Source organism: Culex quinquefasciatus, chromosome 3 (genome assembly GCF_015732765.1).
Source record: "Culex quinquefasciatus strain JHB chromosome 3, VPISU_Cqui_1.0_pri_paternal, whole genome shotgun sequence".
Lineage (NCBI taxonomy): Eukaryota > Metazoa > Arthropoda > Insecta > Diptera > Culicidae > Culex > Culex quinquefasciatus.
In genome coordinates, this window is record NC_051863.1 from 100215293 (window position 1) to 100238480 (window position 23188).

A 23188-nucleotide genomic window follows, 5' to 3' on the forward strand; every position below is an offset into this window, starting at 1 on the left:
AAAAAGCAGCCCAGTTAAACAACGCCCAGTTACCGAACAACTACTGTATTATAACAAATACAATATTTTAAAACTTAGGAGACGACCAAAATTCGTTGCAGGCCGGGATCATCGAGTCACAAAGGCCGTCGCCGATTATGAGGATCGTTGATGATGCCCATGTAGGCTCGGCAAGTGATGTCCAACATGAACGGATTTTTTTCCTTGGGCGTCTTTTACACACAGGAGTTGTCTCTAGTAGGGTTCAGTTAACTCTTCATGTCTCCTTCCAACTGATCCAACTGCGCCATGAGCAGCTGCTGTTCGGTGGGCCAAAACGACTGACGCAACCTGCGGCTTTAGGCTCACTCCAAACGCGAGGCCGCAGTAAAACACTTGATCGGACAGCTCAGATCACATTTTGCATTCACCGGTATCGTCCCGATCGTTTCCCCAACGAGCAGATGTGAATTCACCAACATCCGGCGCGACTTTTCTTGAGACATTCCAGCACTCGCGTTGCCTTGTCCTTGCTATTACTTCCACCACCGCCTATGCCACTTCCGCGCGATTTTTTCAGGAATTGCATTGAGCACACCCGGATCAGCACCGACCTCTACGAAGATGGCGTCCCTGAAAAAAAAATAGTCGAAGACGGTAACAAAAATAATATATCATAAGTGTTCTCACGATTACAAGCCTCGATCTCTCTTACCTGAACAGCAATTGCTCCTTGAATTTCTTGAAGCCCTGATCGTTTTTGGGGGCCATCCGTTTGAGCTGTTCGTGCAGGAAGGTGGCGGCATGTCGAGCCGCTTGACCTCTGCTGCCTTCGAAGCTTTGTTCTGCCGCTGGAGCTGGGCACTTTTTCTTTGACTTCCGACAAAGACACAATATTTGCGGTTCCGTTAGAATTTGGACGAGACACCTAGCCAGCTTCTGGAACAGGATCGACAGCCCAAAGCCACTGGTGCGTGCTGCTCTGGAAACTGGAAGCAGACTCCTTTTTTCAGATCTACGGAAAAGCAAAGTTTCACTGTTAGAACTAAAGTAAATCCGCTTCTACAGATCCTCACCGGAAGATCTTCGTGTATTTTGCTCTGCTGCTTTACGGGGATGCGTTTGTCACTCGTGTAGTCTGACCGAAGTCGTTGTCATGTTTAGCGGCGGCCTTGTCGCAGCAGTTTGGTTTTCGATAGAATGTGGCATTTTTCATTGGTAATGTAGCGCTGATTGAGTCGTGTGGGGCGACGTCAAAATCGTTGTTTTTGTTTTCGCTCACCAGATCGTACAGCAGGTACAGCATGCCACCTTCATCATGGATCAGTTTGCCCAGAATCCTTTAGGCCTGGTCGATTCCGGAACCCCGGATTGCTGCAAAAATAAATTATAAGATTTCCTTCCTCTTCCTCAAAAGCAAAACAAACTTACCTGTCAACCGTGACAGAAGAGAGGATGCCGAATGCTGGAACTCGGCGGAAACACCCACACCTCTCTAACAATCATCCGAAAAGTTCTGTTTCACGGAGCACTGCTGTGATGTTCCAGATAACCCGGTCGTTGAACGGTTCCTCTTGACGGATGAGATGATGGGCGAGCAATAGGAAGTTTGGGTCGTTACCGCGGTTGGAGAATCTCTCGTAATTTGCTGCAGAAATTGAAAAGTTGAGCACCCTTTTGCGGGACAGCGGCAGCTGCAATTTGAAATAAATTGTTTATCATTTGGTCATCATAATTACCAAGAAACCAACGGAATCACGAACGAAGATCTGTCGATTTATCGGCGGAACTAGTTTTGTTTTTTGATAAGCCGCCGGGGCCACCGGGAAGGGTTCTTACGAGACACCGTCTTGAACGTTTCCGGCAAGTTAGTTCGCGGCCACAGAAATTCAGTTGGGTTAGACTATTGGCGAAGGTTTTTCCGGAACCGGTGTTGCAAAACGCGGAGGAGGTCGTCGAGCGTGCGCGAAATCTGAATGATATTTTGACATTTGGAAAACAAACAACACTCTAAACAAATATGCTGTAATTATTACATAATTTGAGTGTAAATGGTGTTAGGAAAACAGCGGGAGTTCTGTGCAAACTGTGTAATATCACATAAAAGAATTACATTCCCTTCATTACATGCAGGCATTTTACTACTTTTTTCTGTGATTATCTAACTGGCGGTAACAATCACTACGACTACATAAAGCGTAACATCGGAACAATGACTCTCAAGACAATTCAGCGCCACATGAGTAAATACACCACCAACGTTGTTGAAGGGATTATTGATGTCGAAGGTTTGAAAGCCTACCTTGAGGAAAACGGTTACCCGATGGCAGTATCGATTTGTGAGGACGGAACAAGATTAACCGCAGCAACGGAGTACAGCTATACCGACGACAGTCTAACCGGCCTAGTTGCGCCCTTTGATGAGAATGGCATGCCTGTACAAAATTTGTTTAAAGCTACAACACCCCACAAAGTTATGGAAGACGTGAAAAATTACCCAACAGGCAACTATGCGTTATGCTCGCCGTACCGCTTGTGGCTGGAGCGGCACCTTTTGTTCTGTATTTTGCATGTTCCGACAATAAGTTTACACACGTGGATGTTTTGAACCGGTGGGCATACCTAGAGGAAGTCCTGAGTTCAGTCGGAATTCGAATCGTTTCGTATAACGCTGACGGAGACCCTAGGCTCCTCAAAGCGATGAACATCCGCGCCTGCCTGGACCAGGAAAGACAACCATCTCCTTTGGGTGGATACTACATTGTTAATTCCAACTACGCACCTAATGCACAAGATGCTACGCATGGGACAAACAAGTTCAGAAATCGGCTACTTACAAAGGACCTGATAATTGGTAAGAACGGATTAAATTCTTTTGATTACAATTACTAAACATAGAAAATCTGCTTGTACAGGTGACTACACGATCGGAAAATGCCACTTAACCACGCTGATCAAAAAGTACAAGAAATTCCAACACGGTCTAACTTGGTCGGACATCAATTTGAAGGACAAATGAAATACGCGCCCACGCTCAAACTGATCAAGCAATTACTGATAGACTTCTTGGTGGCCAATGTCGAGGGAAGCTTGGGAACCGCAATTTTCCTAAAACTCATGCAACTTATGCACCGTTCCTTCATTGAGGAGAACATCGAACCACTTCAAAGAATTTATTACATTTGGTAAGTAAACTTTTCACCGAGCTTTTCACACTTTTCTTAACTGACAGTTAACCAATCTCATGGGTTGGTGCGATCCCACAAACTTGATGTATCAGAAAATTAAAATTAAACTTCACAGAAGCTTGACAGAAAGTTTAACTCCATGTTGCGCTTTTGAATCTGGATAGAGTAAAACCTCAATAGTTCGACATACCAAATCCTATTATGCTTGACATTTTTTAAATGACTCATTCTTACACTCTCTCTCTTTTCTCTCTCTCTCTTAACACACACACACATATGCGTGCGCACCATACGTTTTTTTTTAATATTATTTTTAATTTTTCAGGACTGTTAACTTCTTCGTCAGAGCATGGAGAAACTGGATTGGACTAAATCGCAAGCGTGGCTTAACTTACGATCAATACGTGACCACTAACGCATACAATTGCGTGGAGTTGAATGCGCATGCGCTAATTGCTTTTATCAGGGACTGCCGAGACCGAAATGTTCCTGAACAATGTTTGGTTACTTTTCTGTCGAGTCAACCTTGTGAAAAGTTGTTTGGCCAATTAAGGACAATGGCATCTACAAACCAAACCGTCGTAAATTTCACCATCAAGGAGCTTCGAGCAAAACTGAAGAGACTCCAAATGAAGACTTGCATTATGCATAAATATAACGGTGAAATTAACTTTCCATCGCTCGACAAGTTCAACAACGCTCACCCTACACAAGTTCTGCCAAATGATATCGAGATCACAAATGAAGTTTCGAAGGCTGAGCTCACCGCGCGACAGATGCTGCAGAGTCTTGGTTTGAGTGACGGAGAAATTGATTTCACAGACTCACTTAACTTGAGATCAAAAAATCGACCAAACCAACCAACCGAGTTTGAATTCGTGAACGCCGACTCTCATAACGACGAATTTAGTGATTTGGAAGAAGAAGAACACGATGATGATGATCCAGAAATTGTCGGAAAGTCAACCCAAACTCAATCGTCGGAAAGTGCAGATGATGAATTTGATTTTTCTGACACACTGGAGTTTGTGCAGGTGCAACAGGAGTTTGATGAGAGATTGGAAGAGCCTATCTACGCCATCGAGGACCTATTTGACACAAGCGAAGAATTAACCTTGAAAAGTACCAGCGCTGGTGACAAGCATGTATTTAAAATAAGGGATTCGACGGGACATGTAAAACATATTAAAAATCTACATTTTTGTGGATGGTAGCTCCAGGACGACAAATTCTGTCTGTGGACAGAAATCAAAGATTCAGGCAAAATAAAATGAAATCTTTTCAAATGGTGAGATTTTTAAAACTAAAATACCCTAATTATACAGTTGACTCTCTGATTGTCCTTTATTCTGATTTGATTCTGGTTCTGATGATTTAGCGATTCTAACTCCGATCGAGGTTCTCAGAATTTTACGACTCCTACTCTAGCTTATTAAAAGTACTCGACTTAGTAACTGTGAAAACAACAAAATTCACTACATATAAAACAATATTAAAATAAAATTTAACAATCATTAACAATTTTTTTCTCTTATTGTTACAGGTCAGACGCACTGGTTGAATATTTAAAGTACAATACTGCATTATTACAACTTCCATTACTAACCTCACTGTTATGTTTGCTTATTTTATAATATCGATTAAAACACATACACCTGTTGAAATCTAAAATTTGTTTTCTTCCGGATGTCGCCTTTATTAAGTTTTCTTTTTTGTGTGAATTGTTGGGAATTATGAAAAAACGTTTATAAAATTAAGTGCGTTGCATTGCTACACTATACATTCGCCGGTTGATCACCTTTTCGTTGGGCACTTTTTAGTTTGTACCCGTTAGTTTGACAATCTCAAACTTGAAAGTGACGAACTGTTAGTTTTTTCACGGAACTCACACTTAATATCAAACCAAACGTTTGGCAGTAAGTGTAAGCTCTGTGTAAAGAGGATGTAAAGCTAAAAAGTGACCCCGTTCGTTTGACAGCAATTGGTGTCAAACCAGCGGGTTTCAGTGTAGTTGAAAATCAGAGTTGTTGAAGTGTATATAACAAGTAGGGAATAGCGTTAGTTAAAGACTAGCACAACTCAGCTCAAGGACAGCTTCTTTTGATTTTCCGAGTGAGGCCATGGTTTGGACGAGTTCAACTTTCAGGGCAATCGCGACAGAGCAGCTGATGGGTCCGAGTAGGACGTATAGTGGCGCCCAGTTCGAATGTACGCAGAGGGCAACACTGGCCACCTCTCTGTAGGTGACCACAGCATGGATCACTAGTAGAACTGCTTGCAATCTGTTATGGATTCATTTTTCGCTCAAGGTTCGACTGCGACAAACCGTCTCGGAACTGGGGTTCTGCTCTCGGACAGCAAGTTGAAGAAGTAGTCTTATGAGTCCAGAGTCGCGTCGATAATCTTATCCATGTCGATCCGAAACTATAAGAAACTTCCGGTGCGGATTGTTCCGTCTCAGTAGCCGTCGTGACTGGAGTGTCAGATTCTACGTAAACTTGCCACCGACTGGCGCAACATCTGACCCACGTACTCCATCCGACTCTCAATGTCCGACATTTCAGCTTGCAAAACTTGGGTACGTTGAGCCACTCGAAGGATGCTTGTCTCCACGGCCCCAAACGTTTTTTTGGCCGGAAAATATCCGTGGCGACAGGATGTTCCGCTATGGATACTTTGCACGGGACTCCCGGTTGGCGCGCATCTGGTCGTTACACTATCGCAAAGGTTTCGAACTTTTCCAGCATACAAGATACATGCTCCTTTCCGACCGTAGCTGGATGTTCTTCCCTAACGGTCGATTCGGAACCGAACTTTTACTACTGCTACTTCCTCCGGAAGACAAGTGACCGCGGTCAACGTTGTAATTCCCACCGCCGGATTGATCGTCGTTTGAAGCACAGGCTGTGCTTTGGCTCTCAATTGTACTTGCGAAGCCACCGTAGGATCTGTCCTGCTGACAGTAGACACTCCGAGTGTGGCCAATCATGCCAGGGAACCAGGCCAGATCAACAAATGACATTTTGCTTGTTTCTGCTCTTTCTCTCTTTTTTGCTCTCTTCAAAGAGATCACTCAAAAAATCTGAGCAACCCAGAACAAATGGGAGCAATTGGGAATTGGGAGGAATCTGGAGGAAAGTAGAGCAAACGAAGAATGAGCTGAAAACGGTCAGCAAAATTTCAGAGCAAACGGGAGCAAAGCAGAGAAACGGAGAAACCAGAGTATCTCCCTTGCTCACTGTCTTGCCCCGAGGAAAACCTCATTTCACAAACCTTCTGATACAAATCCCAGCTATTTTTATCATATTTGATGATTTTTTCATCCTTTTGCCCATTCAAAACCGTTTCAATCGGTTCGAAGTTGAACCGCGGCTTCTCTGGGGACACCACCTTTATTTTACGCTTCCGTGGCGCCATCTTTCCTTTACGGGATCACAAATCGGCAAAAGAAACACAATTGAAAAACCCGATTTAATCCCACCTGGGGTGAGATAGAGCCTTTCTTACAAAAGGAAGTTAACGGCAGTTGATTTTTTTTTTTTTTTTTCAAAGAAATAGCAATATAAAGAATGGTCCATTCATAATACAATTGAAACTCAACCATATTTTTTCATATAACTGAAAAGCGCTGGTTTTGGCCCCATTTGCCATGGCAGTTGTAAACTGTGCTCGCACACAAGCATTTTCGATTTTTAAATCAGAACACATTGTTTTGAGACAGAGAATTAGCTCACAATTTGCGATGTTCGTAATGTTTTCTGCATATCGCTAAATTGTTCGTTTTCTCTGAGTTTTTTTGCACTTTTCAAAATATTAAAAATTAACGAGAAAACAAAATAATTCCGTCTTGCTCCAATGCGTTAAAGTGGTTACAAAATAACTGGCAGAAAGTGTTTCAACACCCGAGAATTTGCCGTGTTGTAAACAACGATGTAACGGTTAAGCCGCATAAATGTTCTTGAAAGCTTTGAAACGCCTACTGTAATTCACTAAACTGTCATTTAGGCGTTAGGCAAAATTGAGAGCTTTCAATAAAAGCATTTGGGCGTTTTTGGATTGGGAAGCATACAACGACTGAGCGCTCGTTGGGACTTCACTACGACAAACGCAAACGTACCGAATAAACCACCGTGGTGCGCTGGTACGATGAACAAAAATACTAATACACAAAAGGCTAGTACCGAAGCTAGAAAACCAAACCCGCGATGTGCGTTGTCACTGGCACATGGAAGCTTGAACGCTTCCCAGAAATTCGTTCGCTCAGAGTTCGATCAGAGAATGAGCAAAACAAAAAAGAAAGGCAAAAGAATGAGCATGAGGCTTCAGAACAGATAGCTGCTTGCGTCTAGTTTGCGTTAACTGAAGCTTAGCATAGAAAATAATGATAGGCGATGTGATGAACGAGCAATCGATAAAGCAACTTGCACTAAAAGGTAATCTAGTATCAAAACTCTATACGCGCCAGCATCACGCGCCAGCATTGCTCGCGTCTGCATGTGAAGCTCAACTTGGCAACTTGTCGACGAGGCGACGAAAATCGATCGTCCATGATTTTTTGCAGATTTTTCGAATGAATATTTCTCGAGAAATGATTTGGGAACGAAGCTTGATTTGGCGTCGGAGCCAAAAGCAAACACTATACCTTTCTTTAGTAAGAAAGGCAAAAATGGAAATTTTCTAAAATCTGAACGGTAAATCCAAATGAGGTCAAATTTGTTTCAGAACATCGAGTATGGTCTAGATTATGATGTGGAGAAAAAATTAGATAAAATGCCAAAGGAATAGTTTTGGCATTTGGTGAAAATTGGCTTTTACCTTTTTAGGGTTTTTCCCCTCACAGTGAATTAGTCCACAAGCTGTAAATCAAAACCACATTACCGACATGGATGAAAATTTGGGAGGATGTAGGGCTGGAAAAATGTTTTTGGACAAATAAACGATTTCAATACTTCAATTTTCGACCGAATTTTCATTTGAAAACCGCCTGATTTGGTGAAAACACACTCCGAGTCCCCATAAAAATGGATAAATTCAAATTTGGTATGGAACTGGTTCAGGTTCAGCACATCCCCTTTCAAATGCGCCCAAGAGAGCTTAAATCCATAATGTGGGCTCTGAGAAACCCCTACCACAAAATTGAGCACTTTTTACCACACACGGACGTCACGCGTGCTCTACAGTAAATTAAGCGCCAAAATTCGGATATTGGAGGTAGACGAATTCTGTCATTGTCAATCGATCGGGCGTCGAAAATCGATCGTCCATGATTTTTTGCAGATTTTTCGAATGAATATTTCTCGAGAAATGATTTGGGAACGAAGCTTGATTTGGCGTCGGAGCCAAAGCAAACACTATACCTTTCTTTAGTAAGAAAGGCAAAATGGAAATTTTCTAAAATCTGAACGGTAAATCCAAATGAGGTCAAATTTGTTTCAGAACATCGAGTATGGTCTAGATTATGATGTGGAGAAAAAATTAGATAAAATGCCAAAGGAATAGTTTTGGCATTTGGTGAAAATTGCTTTTACCTTTTTAGGGTTTTTCCCCTCACAGTGAATTAGTCCACAAGCTGTAAATCAAAACCACATTACCGACATGGATGAAAATTTGGGAGGATGTAGGGCTGGAAAAATGCAAATTTTGGACAAATAAACGATTTCAATACTTCAATTTTCGACCGAATTTTCATTTGAAAACCGCCTGATTTGGTGAAAACACACTCCGAGTCCCCATAAAAATGGATAAATTCAAATTTGGTATGGAACTGGTTCAGGTTCAGCACATCCCTTTCAAATGCGCCCAAGAGAGCTCAAATCCATAATGTGGGCTCTGAGAAACCCCTACCACAAAATTGAGCACTTTTTACCACACACGGACGTCACGCGTGCTCTACAGTAAATTAAGCGCCAAAATTCGGATATTGGAGGTAGACAATTCTGTCATTGTCAATCGATCGGGCGTCGAAAATCGATCGTCCATGATTTTTGCAGATTTTTCGAATGAATATTTCTCGAGAAATGATTTGGGAACGAAGCTTGATTTGGCGTCGGAGCCAAAAGCAAACACTATACCTTTCTTTAGTAAGAAAGGCAAAATGGAAATTTTCTAAAATCTGAACGGTAAATCCAAATGAGGTCAAATTTGTTTCAGAACATCGAGTATGGTCTAGATTATGATGTGGAGAAAAAATTAGATAAAATGCCAAAGGAATAGTTTTGGCATTTGGTGAAAATTGGCTTTTACCTTTTTAGGGTTTTTCCTCACAGTGAATTAGTCCACAAGCTGTAAATCAAAACCACATTACCGACATGGATGAAAATTTGGGAGGATGTAGGGCTGGAAAATGCAAATTTTGGACAAATAAACGATTTCAATACTTCAATTTTCGACCGAATTTTCATTTGAAAACCGCCTGATTTGGTGAAAACACACCCGAGTCCCCATAAAAATGGATAAATTCAAATTTGGTATGGAACTGGTTCAGGTTCAGCACATCCCCTTTCAAATGCGCCCAAGAGAGCTCAAATCCATAATGTGGGCTCTGAGAAACCCCTACCACAAAATTGAGCACTTTTTACCACACACGGACGTCACGCGTGCTCTACAGTAAATTAAGCGCCAAAATTCGGATATTGAGGTAGACGAATTCTGTCATTGTCAATCGATCGGGCGTCGAAAATCGATCGTCCATGATTTTTGCAGATTTTTCGAATGAATATTTCTCGAGAAATGATTTGGGAACGAAGCTTGATTTGGCGTCGGAGCCAAAAGCAAACACTATACCTTTCTTTAGTAAGAAAGGCAAAAATGGAAATTTTCTAAAATCTGAACGGTAAATCCAAATGAGGTCAAATTTGTTTCAGAACATCGAGTATGGTCTAGATTATGATGTGGAGAAAAATTAGATAAAATGCCAAAGGAATAGTTTTGGCATTTGGTGAAAATTGGCTTTACCTTTTTAGGGTTTTTCCCTCACAGTGAATTAGTCCACAAGCTGTAAATCAAAACCACATTACCGACATGGATGAAAATTTGGGAGGATGTAGGGCTGGAAAAATGCAATTTTTTGGACAAATAAACGATTTCAATACTTCAATTTTCGACCGAATTTTCATTTGAAAACCGCCTGATTTGGTGAAAACACACTCCGAGTCCCCATAAAAATGGATAAATTCAAATTTGGTATGGAACTGGTTCAGGTTCAGCACATCCCCTTTCAAATGCGCCCAAGAGAGCTCAAATCCATAATGTGGGCTCTGAGAAACCCCTACCACAAAATTGAGCACTTTTTACCACACACGGACGTCACGCGTGCTCTACAGTAAATTAAGCGCCAAAATTCGGATATTGAGGTAGACGAATTCTGTCATTGTCAATCGATCGGGCGTCGAAAATCGATCGTCCATGATTTTTGCAGATTTTTCGAATGAATATTTCTCGAGAAATGATTTGGGAACGAAGCTTGATTTGGCGTCGGAGCCAAAAGCAAACACTATACCTTTCTTTAGTAAGAAAGGCAAAAATGGAAATTTTCTAAAATCTGAACGGTAAATCCAAATGAGGTCAAATTTGTTTCAGAACATCGAGTATGGTCTAGATTATGATGTGGAGAAAAATTAGATAAAATGCCAAAGGAATAGTTTTGGCATTTGGTGAAAATTGGCTTTTACCTTTTTAGGTTCCTCACAGTGAATTAGTCCACAAGCTGTAAATCAAAAACCACATTACCGACATGGATGAAAATTTGGGAGGATGTAGGGCTGGAAAATGCAAATTTTGGACAAATAAACGATTTCAATACTTCAATTTTCGACCGAATTTTCATTTGAAAACCGCCTGATTTGGTGAAAACACACTCCGAGTCCCCATAAAAATGGATAAATTCAAATTTGGTATGGAACTGGTTCAGGTTCAGCACATCCCCTTTCAAATGCGCCCAAGAGAGCTTAAATCCATAATGTGGGCTCTGAGAAACCCCCTACCACAAAATTGAGCACTTTTTTACCACACACGGACGTCACGCGTGCTCTACAGTAAATTAAGCGCCAAAATTCGGATATTGGAGGTAGACGAATTCTGTCATTGTCAATCGATCGGGCGTCGAAAATCGATCGTCCATGATTTTTTGCAGATTTTTCGAATGAATATTTCTCGAGAAATGATTTGGGAACGAAGCTTGATTTGGCGTCGGAGCCAAAAGCAAACACTATACCTTTCTTTAGTAAGAAAGGCAAAATGGAAATTTTCTAAAATCTGAACGGTAAATCCAAATGAGGTCAAATTTGTTTCAGAACATCGAGTATGGTCTAGATTATGATGTGGAGAAAAAATTAGATAAAATGCCAAAGGAATAGTTTTGGCATTTGGTGAAAATTGGCTTTACCTTTTTAGGGTTTTTCCTCACAGTGAATTAGTCCACAAGCTGTAAATCAAAAACCACATTACCGACATGGATGAAAATTTGGGAGGATGTAGGGCTGGAAAAATGCAATTTTTGGACAAATAAACGATTTCAATACTTCAATTTTCGACCGAATTTTCATTTGAAAACCGCCTGATTTGGTGAAAACACACCCGAGTCCCCATAAAAATGGATAAATTCAAATTTGGTATGGAACTGGTTCAGGTTCAGCACATCCCCTTTCAAATGCGCCCAAGAGAGCTTAAATCCATAATGTGGGCTCTGAGAAACCCCTACCACAAAATTGAGCACTTTTTACCACACACGGACGTCACGCGTGCTCTACAGTAAATTAAGCGCCAAAATTCGGATATTGGAGGTAGACGAATTCTGTCATTGTCAATCGATCGGGCGTCGAAAATCGATCGTCCATGATTTTTGCAGATTTTTCGAATGAATATTTCTCGAGAAATGATTTGGGAACGAAGCTTGATTTGGCGTCGGAGCCAAAAGCAAACACTATACCTTTCTTTAGTAAGAAAGGCAAAATGGAAATTTTCTAAAATCTGAACGGTAAATCCAAATGAGGTCAAATTTGTTTCAGAACATCGAGTATGGTCTAGATTATGATGTGGAGAAAAAATTAGATAAAATGCCAAAGGAATAGTTTTGGCATTTGGTGAAAATTGGCTTTACCTTTTTAGGGTTTTCCCTCACAGTGAATTAGTCCACAAGCTGTAAATCAAAACCACATTACCGACATGGATGAAAATTTGGGAGGATGTAGGGCTGGAAAATGCAATTTTTGGACAAATAAACGATTTCAATACTTCAATTTTCGACCGAATTTTCATTTGAAAACCGCCTGATTTGGTGAAAACACACTCCGAGTCCCCATAAAAATGGATAAATTCAAATTTGGTATGGAACTGGTTCAGGTTCAGCACATCCCCTTTCAAATGCGCCCAAGAGAGCTTAAATCCATAATGTGGGCTCTGAGAAACCCCCTACCACAAAATTGAGCACTTTTTTACCACACACGGACGTCACGCGTGCTCTACAGTAAATTAAGCGCCAAAATTCGGATATTGGAGGTAGACGAATTCTGTCATTGTCAATCGATCGGGCGTCGAAAATCGATCGTCCATGATTTTTGCAGATTTTTCGAATGAATATTTCTCGAGAAATGATTTGGGAACGAAGCTTGATTTGGCGTCGGAGCCAAAAGCAAACACTATACCTTTCTTTAGTAAGAAAGGCAAAATGGAAATTTTCTAAAATCTGAACGGTAAATCCAAATGAGGTCAAATTTGTTTCAGAACATCGAGTATGGTCTAGATTATGATGTGAAAAAAATTAGATAAAATGCCAAAGGAATAGTTTTGGCATTTGGTGAAAATTGGCTTTTACCTTTTAGGGGTTTTTCCTCACAGTGAATTAGTCCACAAGCTGTAAATCAAAAACCACATTACCGACATGGATGAAAATTTGGGAGGATGTAGGGCTGGAAAAATGCAATTTTGGACAAATAAACGATTTCAATACTTCAATTTTCGACCGAATTTTCATTTGAAAACCGCCTGATTTGGTGAAAACACACCCGAGTCCCCATAAAAATGGATAAATTCAAATTTGGTATGGAACTGGTTCAGGTTCAGCACATCCCCTTTCAAATGCGCCCAAGAGAGCTTAAATCCATAATGTGGGCTCTGAGAAACCCCTACCACAAAATTGAGCACTTTTTACCACACACGGACGTCACGCGTGCTCTACAGTAAATTAAGCGCCAAAATTCGGATATTGGAGGTAGACGAATTCTGTCATTGTCAATCGATCGGGCGTCGAAAATCGATCGTCCATGATTTTTGCAGATTTTTCGAATGAATATTTCTCGAGAAATGATTTGGGAACGAAGCTTGATTTGGCGTCGGAGCCAAAAGCAAACACTATACCTTTCTTTAGTAAGAAAGGCAAAAATGGAAATTTTCTAAAATCTGAACGGTAAATCCAAATGAGGTCAAATTTGTTTCAGAACATCGAGTATGGTCTAGATTATGATGTGGAGAAAAAATTAGATAAAATGCCAAAGGAATAGTTTTGGCATTTGGTGAAAATTGGCTTTTACCTTTTTAGGGTTTTTCCCCTCACAGTGAATTAGTCCACAAGCTGTAAATCAAAACCACATTACCGACATGGATGAAAATTTGGGAGGATGTAGGGCTGGAAAAATGCAAATTTTGGACAAATAAACGATTTCAATACTTCAATTTTCGACCGAATTTTCATTTGAAAACCGCCTGATTTGGTGAAAACACACCCGAGTCCCCATAAAAATGGATAAATTCAAATTTGGTATGGAACTGGTTCAGGTTCAGCACATCCCCTTTCAAATGCGCCCAAGAGAGCTTAAATCCATAATGTGGGCTCTGAGAAACCCCCTACCACAAAATTGAGCACTTTTTACCACACACGGACGTCACGCGTGCTCTACAGTAAATTAAGCGCCAAAATTCGGATATTGGAGGTAGACGAATTCTGTCATTGTCAATCGATCGGGCGTCGAAAATCGATCGTCCATGATTTTTGCAGATTTTTCGAATGAATATTTCTCGAGAAATGATTTGGGAACGAAGCTTGATTTGGCGTCGGAGCCAAAAGCAAACACTATACCTTTCTTTAGTAAGAAAGGCAAAATGGAAATTTTCTAAAATCTGAACGGTAAATCCAAATGAGGTCAAATTTGTTTCAGAACATCGAGTATGGTCTAGATTATGATGTGGAGAAAAAATTAGATAAAATGCCAAAGGAATAGTTTTGGCATTTGGTGAAAATTGGCTTTTACCTTTTTAGGGTTTTTCCCTCACAGTGAATTAGTCCACAAGCTGTAAATCAAAAACCACATTACCGACATGGATGAAAATTTGGGAGGATGTAGGGCTGGAAAAATGCAATTTTTGACAAATAAACGATTTCAATACTTCAATTTTCGACCGAATTTTCATTTGAAAACCGCCTGATTTGGTGAAAACACACTGAGTCCCCATAAAAATGGATAAATTCAAATTTGGTATGGAACTGGTTCAGGTTCAGCACATCCCCTTTCAAATGCGCCCAAGAGAGCTTAAATCCATAATGTGGGCTCTGAGAAACCCCTACCACAAAATTGAGCACTTTTTACCACACACGGACGTCACGCGTGCTCTACAGTAAATTAAGCGCCAAAATTCGGATATTGGAGGTAGACGAATTCTGTCATTGTCAATCGATCGGGCGTCGAAAATCGATCGTCCATGATTTTTGCAGATTTTTCGAATGAATATTTCTCGAGAAATGATTTGGGAACGAAGCTTGATTTGGCGTCGGAGCCAAAAGCAAACACTATACCTTTCTTTAGTAAGAAAGGCAAAATGGAAATTTTCTAAAATCTGAACGGTAAATCCAAATGAGGTCAAATTTGTTTCAGAACATCGAGTATGGTCTAGATTATGATGTGGAGAAAAAAATTAGATAAAATGCCAAAGGAATAGTTTTGGCATTTGGTGAAAATTGCTTTTACCTTTTTAGGGTTTTTCCCCTCACAGTGAATTAGTCCACAAGCTGTAAATCAAAACCACATTACCGACATGGATGAAAATTTGGGAGGATGTAGGGCTGGAAAAATGCAATTTTTGGACAAATAAACGATTTCAATACTTCAATTTTCGACCGAATTTTCATTTGAAAACCGCCTGATTTGGTGAAAACACACCCGAGTCCCCATAAAAATGGATAAATTCAAATTTGGTATGGAACTGGTTCAGGTTCAGCACATCCCCTTTCAAATGCGCCCAAGAGAGCTTAAATCCATAATGTGGGCTCTGAGAAACCCCCTACCACAAAATTGAGCACTTTTACCACACACGGACGTCACGCGTGCTCTACAGTAAATTAAGCGCCAAAATTCGGATATTGGAGGTAGACGAATTCTGTCATTGTCAATCGATCGGGCGTCGAAAATCGATCGTCCATGATTTTTGCAGATTTTTCGAATGAATATTTCTCGAGAAATGATTTGGGAACGAAGCTTGATTTGGCGTCGGAGCCAAAAGCAAACACTATACCTTTCTTTAGTAAGAAAGGCAAAAATGGAAATTTTCTAAAATCTGAACGGTAAATCCAAATGAGGTCAAATTTGTTTCAGAACATCGAGTATGGTCTAGATTATGATGTGGAGAAAAAAAATTAGATAAAATGCCAAAGGAATAGTTTTGGCATTTGGTGAAAATTGGCTTTTACCTTTTTAGGTTTTCCCCCACAGTGAATTAGTCCACAAGCTGTAAATCAAAACCACATTACCGACATGGATGAAAATTTGGGAGGATGTAGGGCTGGAAAAATGCAATTTTTGGACAAATAAACGATTTCAATACTTCAATTTTCGACCGAATTTTCATTTGAAAACCGCCTGATTTGGTGAAAACACACTCCGAGTCCCCATAAAAATGGATAAATTCAAATTTGGTATGGAACTGGTTCAGGTTCAGCACATCCCCTTTCAAATGCGCCCAAGAGAGCTTAAATCCATAATGTGGGCTCTGAGAAACCCCTACCACAAAATTGAGCACTTTTTACCACACACGGACGTCACGCGTGCTCTACAGTAAATTAAGCGCCAAAATTCGGATATTGGAGGTAGACCAATTCTGTCATTGTCAATCGATCGGGCGTCGAAAATCGATCGTCCATGATTTTTGCAGATTTTTCGAATGAATATTTCTCGAGAAATGATTTGGGAACGAAGCTTGATTTGGCGTCGGAGCCAAAAGCAAACACTATACCTTTCTTTAGTAAGAAAGGCAAAATGGAAATTTTCTAAAATCTGAACGGTAAATCCAAATGAGGTCAAATTTGTTTCAGAACATCGAGTATGGTCTAGATTATGATGTGGAGAAAAATTAGATAAAATGCCAAAGGAATAGTTTTGGCATTTGGTGAAAATTGGCTTTACCTTTTTAGGGTTTTTCCCCAGTGAATTAGTCCACAAGCTGTAAATCAAAACCACATTACCGACATGGATGAAAATTTGGGAGGATGTAGGGCTGGAAAATGCAAATTTTTGGACAAATAAACGATTTCAATACTTCAATTTTCGACCGAATTTTCATTTGAAAACCGCCTGATTTGGTGAAAACACACCCGAGTCCCCATAAAAATGGATAAATTCAAATTTGGTATGGAACTGGTTCAGGTTCAGCACATCCCCTTTCAAATGCGCCCAAGAGAGCTTAAATCCATAATGTGGGCTCTGAGAAACCCCTACCACAAAATTGAGCACTTTTTACACACGGACGTCACGCGTGCTCTACAGTAAATTAAGCGCCAAAATTCGGATATTGGAGGTAGACGAATTCTGTCATTGTCAATCGATCGGGCGTCGAAAATCGATCGTCCATGATTTTTGCAGATTTTTCGAATGAATATTTCTCGAGAAATGATTTGGGAACGAAGCTTGATTTGGCGTCGGAGCCAAAAGCAAACACTATACCTTTCTTTAGTAAGAAAGGCAAAATGGAAATTTTCTAAAATCTGAACGGTAAATCCAAATGAGGTCAAATTTGTTTCAGAACATCGAGTATGGTCTAGATTATGATGTGGAGAAAAAAATTAGATAAAATGCCAAAGGAATAGTTTTGGCATTTGGTGAAAATTGGCTTTACCTTTTTAGGTTTTCCCCTCACAGTGAATTAGTCCACAAGCTGTAAATCAAAACCACATTACCGACATGGATGAAAATTTGGGAGGATGTAGGGCTGGAAAATGCAATTTTTGGACAAATAAACGATTTCAATACTTCAATTTTCGACCGAATTTTCATTTGAAAACCGCCTGATTTGGTGAAAACACTCCGAGTCCCCATAAAAATGGATAAATTCAAATTTGGTATGGAACTGGTTCAGGTTCAGCACATCCCCTTTCAAATGCGCCCAAGAGAGCTCAAATCCATAATGTGGGCTCTGAGAAACCCCTACCACAAAATTGAGCACTTTACCACACACGGACGTCACGCGTGCTCTACAGTAAATTAAGCGCCAAAATTCGGATATTGGAGGTAGACGAATTCTGTCATTGTCAATCGATCGGGCGTCGAAAATCGATCGTCCATGATTTTTGCAGATTTTTCGAATGAATATTTCTCGAGAAATGATTTGGGAACGAAGCTTGATTTGGCGTCGGAGCCAAAAGCAAACACTATACCTTTCTTTAGTAAGAAAGGCAAAAATGGAAATTTTCTAAAATCTGAACGGTAAATCCAAATGAGGTCAAATTTGTTTCAGAACATCGAGTATGGTCTAGATTATGATGTGGAGAAAAAATTAGATAAAATGCCAAAGGAATAGTTTTGGCATTTGGTGAAAATTGGCTTTACCTTTTTAGGGTTTTCCCCTCACAGTGAATTAGTCCACAAGCTGTAAATCAAAACCACATTACCGACATGGATGAAAATTTGGGAGGATGTAGGGCTGGAAAATGCAAATTTTGGACAAATAAACGATTTCAATACTTCAATTTTCGACCGAATTTTCATTTGAAAACCGCCTGATTTGGTGAAAACACACCTCCGAGTCCCCATAAAAATGGATAAATTCAAATTTGGTATGGAACTGGTTCAGGTTCAGCACATCCCCTTTCAAATGCGCCCAAGAGAGCTTAAATCCATAATGTGGGCTCTGAGAAACCTACTACTTTTTACCACACACGGACGTCACGCGTGCTCTACAGTAAATTAAGCGCCAAAATTCGGATATTGGAGGTAGACGAATTCTGTCATTGTCAATCGATCGGGCGTCGAAAATCGATCGTCCATGATTTTTGCAGATTTTTCGAATGAATATTTCTCGAGAAATGATTTGGGAACGAAGCTTGATTTGGCGTCGGAGCCAAAAGCAAACACTATACCTTTCTTTAGTAAGAAAAAAATGGAAATTTTCTAAAATCTGAACGGTAAATCCAAATGAGGTCAAATTTGTTTCAGAACATCGAGTATGGTCTAGATTATGATGTGGAGAAAAAATTAGATAAAATGCCAAAGGAATAGTTTTGGCATTTGGTGAAAATTGGCTTTTACCTTTTTTAGGTTTTTCCCCTCACAGTGAATTAGTCCACAAGCTGTAAATCAAAACCACATTACCGACATGGATGAAAATTTGGGAGGATGTAGGGCTGGAAAATGCAAATTTTGGACAAATAAACGATTTCAATACTTCAATTTTCGACCGAATTTTCATTTGAAAACCGCCTGATTTGGTGAAAACACACCCGAGTCCCCATAAAAATGGATAAATTCAAATTTGGTATGGAACTGGTTCAGGTTCAGCACATCCCCTTTCAAATGCGCCCAAGAGAGCTCAAATCCATAATGTGGGCTCTGAGAAACCCTACCACAAAATTGAGCACTTTTTACCACACACGGACGTCACGCGTGCTCTACAGTAAATTAAGCGCCAAAATTCGGATATTGAGGTAGACCAATTCTGTCATTGTCAATCGATCGGGCGTCGAAAATCGATCGTCCATGATTTTTGCAGATTTTTCGAATGAATATTTCTCGAGAAATGATTTGGGAACGAAGCTTGATTTGGCGTCGGAGCCAAAAGCAAACACTATACCTTTCTTTAGTAAGAAAGGCAAAAATGGAAATTTTCTAAAATCTGAACGGTAAATCCGAATGAGGTCAAATTTGTTTCAGAACATCGAGTATGGTCTAGATTATGATGTGGAGAAAAAAAATTAGATAAAATGCCAAAGGAATAGTTTTGGCATTTGGTGAAAATTGGCTTTTACCTTTTTAGGTTTTTCCCCTCACAGTGAATTAGTCCACAAGCTGTAAATCAAAACCACATTACCGACATGGATGAAAATTTGGGAGGATGTAGGGCTGGAAAAATGCAATTTTTGGACAAATAAACGATTTCAATACTTCAATTTTCGACCGAATTTTCATTTGAAAACCGCCTGATTTGGTGAAAACACACCTGAGTCCCCATAAAAATGGATAAATTCAAATTTGGTATGGAACTGGTTCAGGTTCAGCACATCCCCTTTCAAATGCGCCCAAGAGAGCTCAAATCCATAATGTGGGCTCTGAGAAACCCCTACCACAAAATTGAGCACTTTTTACCACACACGGACGTCACGCGTGCTCTACAGTAAATTAAGCGCCAAAATTCGGATATTGGAGGTAGACGAATTCTGTCATTGTCAATCGATCGGGCGTCGAAAATCGATCGTCCATGATTTTTGCAGATTTTTCGAATGAATATTTCTCGAGAAATGATTTGGGAACGAAGCTTGATTTGGCGTCGGAGCCAAAAGCAAACACTATACCTTTCTTTAGTAAGAAAGGCAAAATGGAAATTTTCTAAAATCTGAACGGTAAATCCGAATGAGGTCAAATTTGTTTCAGAACATCGAGTATGGTCTAGATTATGATGTGGAGAAAAAATTAGATAAAATGCCAAAGGAATAGTTTTGGCATTTGGTGAAAATTGGCTTTTACCTTTTTTAGGTTTTTCCCTCACAGTGAATTAGTCCACAAGCTGTAAATCAAAACCACATTACCGACATGGATGAAAATTTGGGAGGATGTAGGGCTGGAAAATGCAATTTTTGGACAAATAAACGATTTCAATACTTCAATTTTCGACCGAATTTTCATTTGAAAACCGCCTGATTTGGTGAAAACACACTCCGAGTCCCCATAAAAATGGATAAATTCAAATTTGGTATGGAACTGGTTCAGGTTCAGCACATCCCCTTTCAAATGCGCCCAAGAGAGCTTAAATCCATAATGTGGGCTCTGAGAAACCCCTACCACAAAATTGAGCACTTTTTACCACACACGGACGTCACGCGTGCTCTACAGTAAATTAAGCGCCAAAATTCGGATATTGAGGTAGACGAATTCTGTCATTGTCAATCGATCGGGCGTCGAAAATCGATCGTCCATGATTTTTTGCAGATTTTTCGAATGAATATTTCTCGAGAAATGATTTGGGAACGAAGCTTGATTTGGCGTCGGAGCCAAAAGCAAACACTATACCTTTCTTTAGTAAGAAAGGCAAAAATGGAAATTTTCTAAAATCTGAACGGTAAATCCAAATGAGGTCAAATTTGTTTCAGAACATCGAGTATGGTCTAGATTATGATGTGGAGAAAAAAAAATTAGATAAAATGCCAAAGGAATAGTTTTGGCATTTGGTGAAAATTGGCTTTTACCTTTTTAGGGTTTTCCCCTCACAGTGAATTAGTCCACAAGCTGTAAATCAAAACCACATTACCGACATGGATGAAAATTTGGGAGGATGTAGGGCTGGAAAAATGCAATTTTTGGACAAATAAACGATTTCAATACTTCAATTTTCGACCGAATTTTCATTTGAAAACCGCCTGATTTGGTGAAAACACACTCCGAGTCCCCATAAAAATGGATAAATTCAAATTTGGTATGGAACTGGTTCAGGTTCAGCACATCCCTTTCAAATGCGCCCAAGAGAGCTTAAATCCATAATGTGGGCTCTGAGAAACCCCCTACCACAAAATTGAGCACTTTTTACCACACACGGACGTCACGCGTGCTCTACAGTAAATTAAGCGCCAAAATTCGGATATTGAGGTAGACGAATTCTGTCATTGTCAATCGATCGGGCGTCGAAAATCGATCGTCCATGATTTTTGCAGATTTTTCGAATGAATATTTCTCGAGAAATGATTTGGGAACGAAGCTTGATTTGGCGTCGGAGCCAAAAAACACTATACCTTTCTTTAGTAAGAAAGGCAAAAATGGAAATTTTCTAAAATCTGAACGGTAAATCCAAATGAGGTCAAATTTGTTTCAGAACATCGAGTATGGTCTAGATTATGATGTGGAGAAAAAAATTAGATAAAATGCCAAAGGAATAGTTTTGGCATTTGGTGAAAATTGGCTTTACCTTTTTAGGTTTTTCCCCTCACAGTGAATTAGTCCACAAGCTGTAAATCAAAACCACATTACCGACATGGATGAAAATTTGGGAGGATGTAGGGCTGGAAAATGCAAATTTTTGGACAAATAAACGATTTCAATACTTCAATTTTCGACCGAATTTTCATTTGAAAACCGCCTGATTTGGTGAAACACACCTGAGTCCCCATAAAAATGGATAAATTCAAATTTGGTATGGAACTGGTTCAGGTTCAGCACATCCCCTTTCAAATGCGCCCAAGAGAGCTTAAATCCATAATGTGGGCTCTGAGAAACCCCCTACCACAAAATTGAGCACTTTTTACCACACACGGACGTCACGCGTGCTCTACAGTAAATTAAGCGCCAAAATTCGGATATTGGAGGTAGACGAATTCTGTCATTGTCAATCGATCGGGCGTCGAAAATCGATCGTCCATGATTTTTGCAGATTTTTCGAATGAATATTTCTCGAGAAATGATTTGGGAACGAAGCTTGATTTGGCGTCGGAGCCAAAAGAACACTATACCTTTCTTTAGTAAGAAAGGCAAAATGGAAATTTTCTAAAATCTGAACGGTAAATCCAAATGAGGTCAAATTTGTTTCAGAACATCGAGTATGGTCTAGATTATGATGTGGAGAAAAAATTAGATAAAATGCCAAAGGAATAGTTTTGGCATTTGGTGAAATTGGCTTACCTTTTTAGGTTTTTCCCTCACAGTGAATTAGTCCACAAGCTGTAAATCAAAAACCACATTACCGACATGGATGAAAATTTGGGAGGATGTAGGGCTGGAAAATGCAATTTTTGGACAAATAAACGATTTCAATACTTCAATTTTCGACCGAATTTTCATTTGAAAACCGCCTGATTTGGTGAAAACACACCTGAGTCCCCATAAAAATGGATAAATTCAAATTTGGTATGGAACTGGTTCAGGTTCAGCACATCCTTTCAAATGCGCCCAAGAGAGCTCAAATCCATAATGTGGGCTCTGAGAAACCCCTACCACAAAATTGAGCACTTTTTACCACACACGGACGTCACGCGTGCTCTACAGTAAATTAAGCGCCAAAATTCGGATATTGAGGTAGACATTGTCAATCGATCGGGCGTCGAAAATCGATCGTCCATGATTTTTTGCAGATTTTTCGAATGAATATTTCTCGAGAAATGATTTGGGAACGAAGCTTGATTTTGGCGTGGAGCCAAAAGCAAACACTATACCTTTCTTTAGTAAGAAAGGCAAAAATGGAAATTTTCTAAAATCTGAACGGTAACCAAATGAGGTCAAATTTGTTTCAGAACATCGAGTATGGTCTAGATTATGATGTGGAGAAAAATTAGATAAAATGCCAAAGGAATAGTTTTGGCATTTGGTGAAAATTGGCTTTTACCTTTTTAGGTTTTTCCCTCACAGTGAATTAGTCCACAAGCTGTAAATCAAAACCACATTACCGACATGGATGAAAATTTGGGAGGATGTAGGCTGGAAAAATGCAATTTTTGACAAACGATTTCAATACTTCAATTTTCGACCGAATTTTCATTTAAAAACCGCCTGATTTGGTGAAAACACACCCGAGTCCCCATAAAATGGATAAATTCAAATTTGGTATGAACTGGTTCAGGTTCAGCA

At 39.9% G+C, this 23188-nt stretch overlaps 1 protein-coding gene and 1 long non-coding RNA gene across 2 annotated transcripts; one reads left to right on the forward strand and one right to left on the reverse strand.

The window, feature by feature from the left end:
- Positions 1–555: 555 nt before the first annotated feature.
- On the reverse strand, positions 556–1789 carry LOC119768593. The gene is made up of 4 exons (XR_005278089.1): positions 1411–1789; positions 1056–1353; positions 695–994; positions 556–612 (listed from the first exon to the last, which is right to left on the reverse strand). It is a non-coding gene; the product is annotated as an uncharacterized LOC119768593 (long non-coding RNA).
- Positions 1790–2994: 1205 nt separating this feature from the next.
- On the forward strand, positions 2995–4381 carry LOC119769151. The gene is made up of 2 exons (XM_038261054.1): positions 2995–3164; positions 3493–4381. Exons 1-2 carry the CDS (start codon positions 2995–2997, stop codon positions 4379–4381), a joined length of 1059 nt encoding a protein of 352 aa, XP_038116982.1.
- Positions 4382–23188: the final 18807 nt, after the last annotated feature.

Bases quoted from the DNA above. Each gene is read 5' to 3' on its own strand.
- LOC119769151 (XM_038261054.1), top strand. From the start codon at position 2,995: ATGAAATACGCGCCCACGCTCAAACTGATCAAGCAATTACTGATAGAC. The intron at 3,165-3,492 runs GTAAGTAAACTT...TTAATTTTTCAG, and splicing joins CAAAGAATTTATTACATTTG to GACTGTTAACTTCTTCGTCA.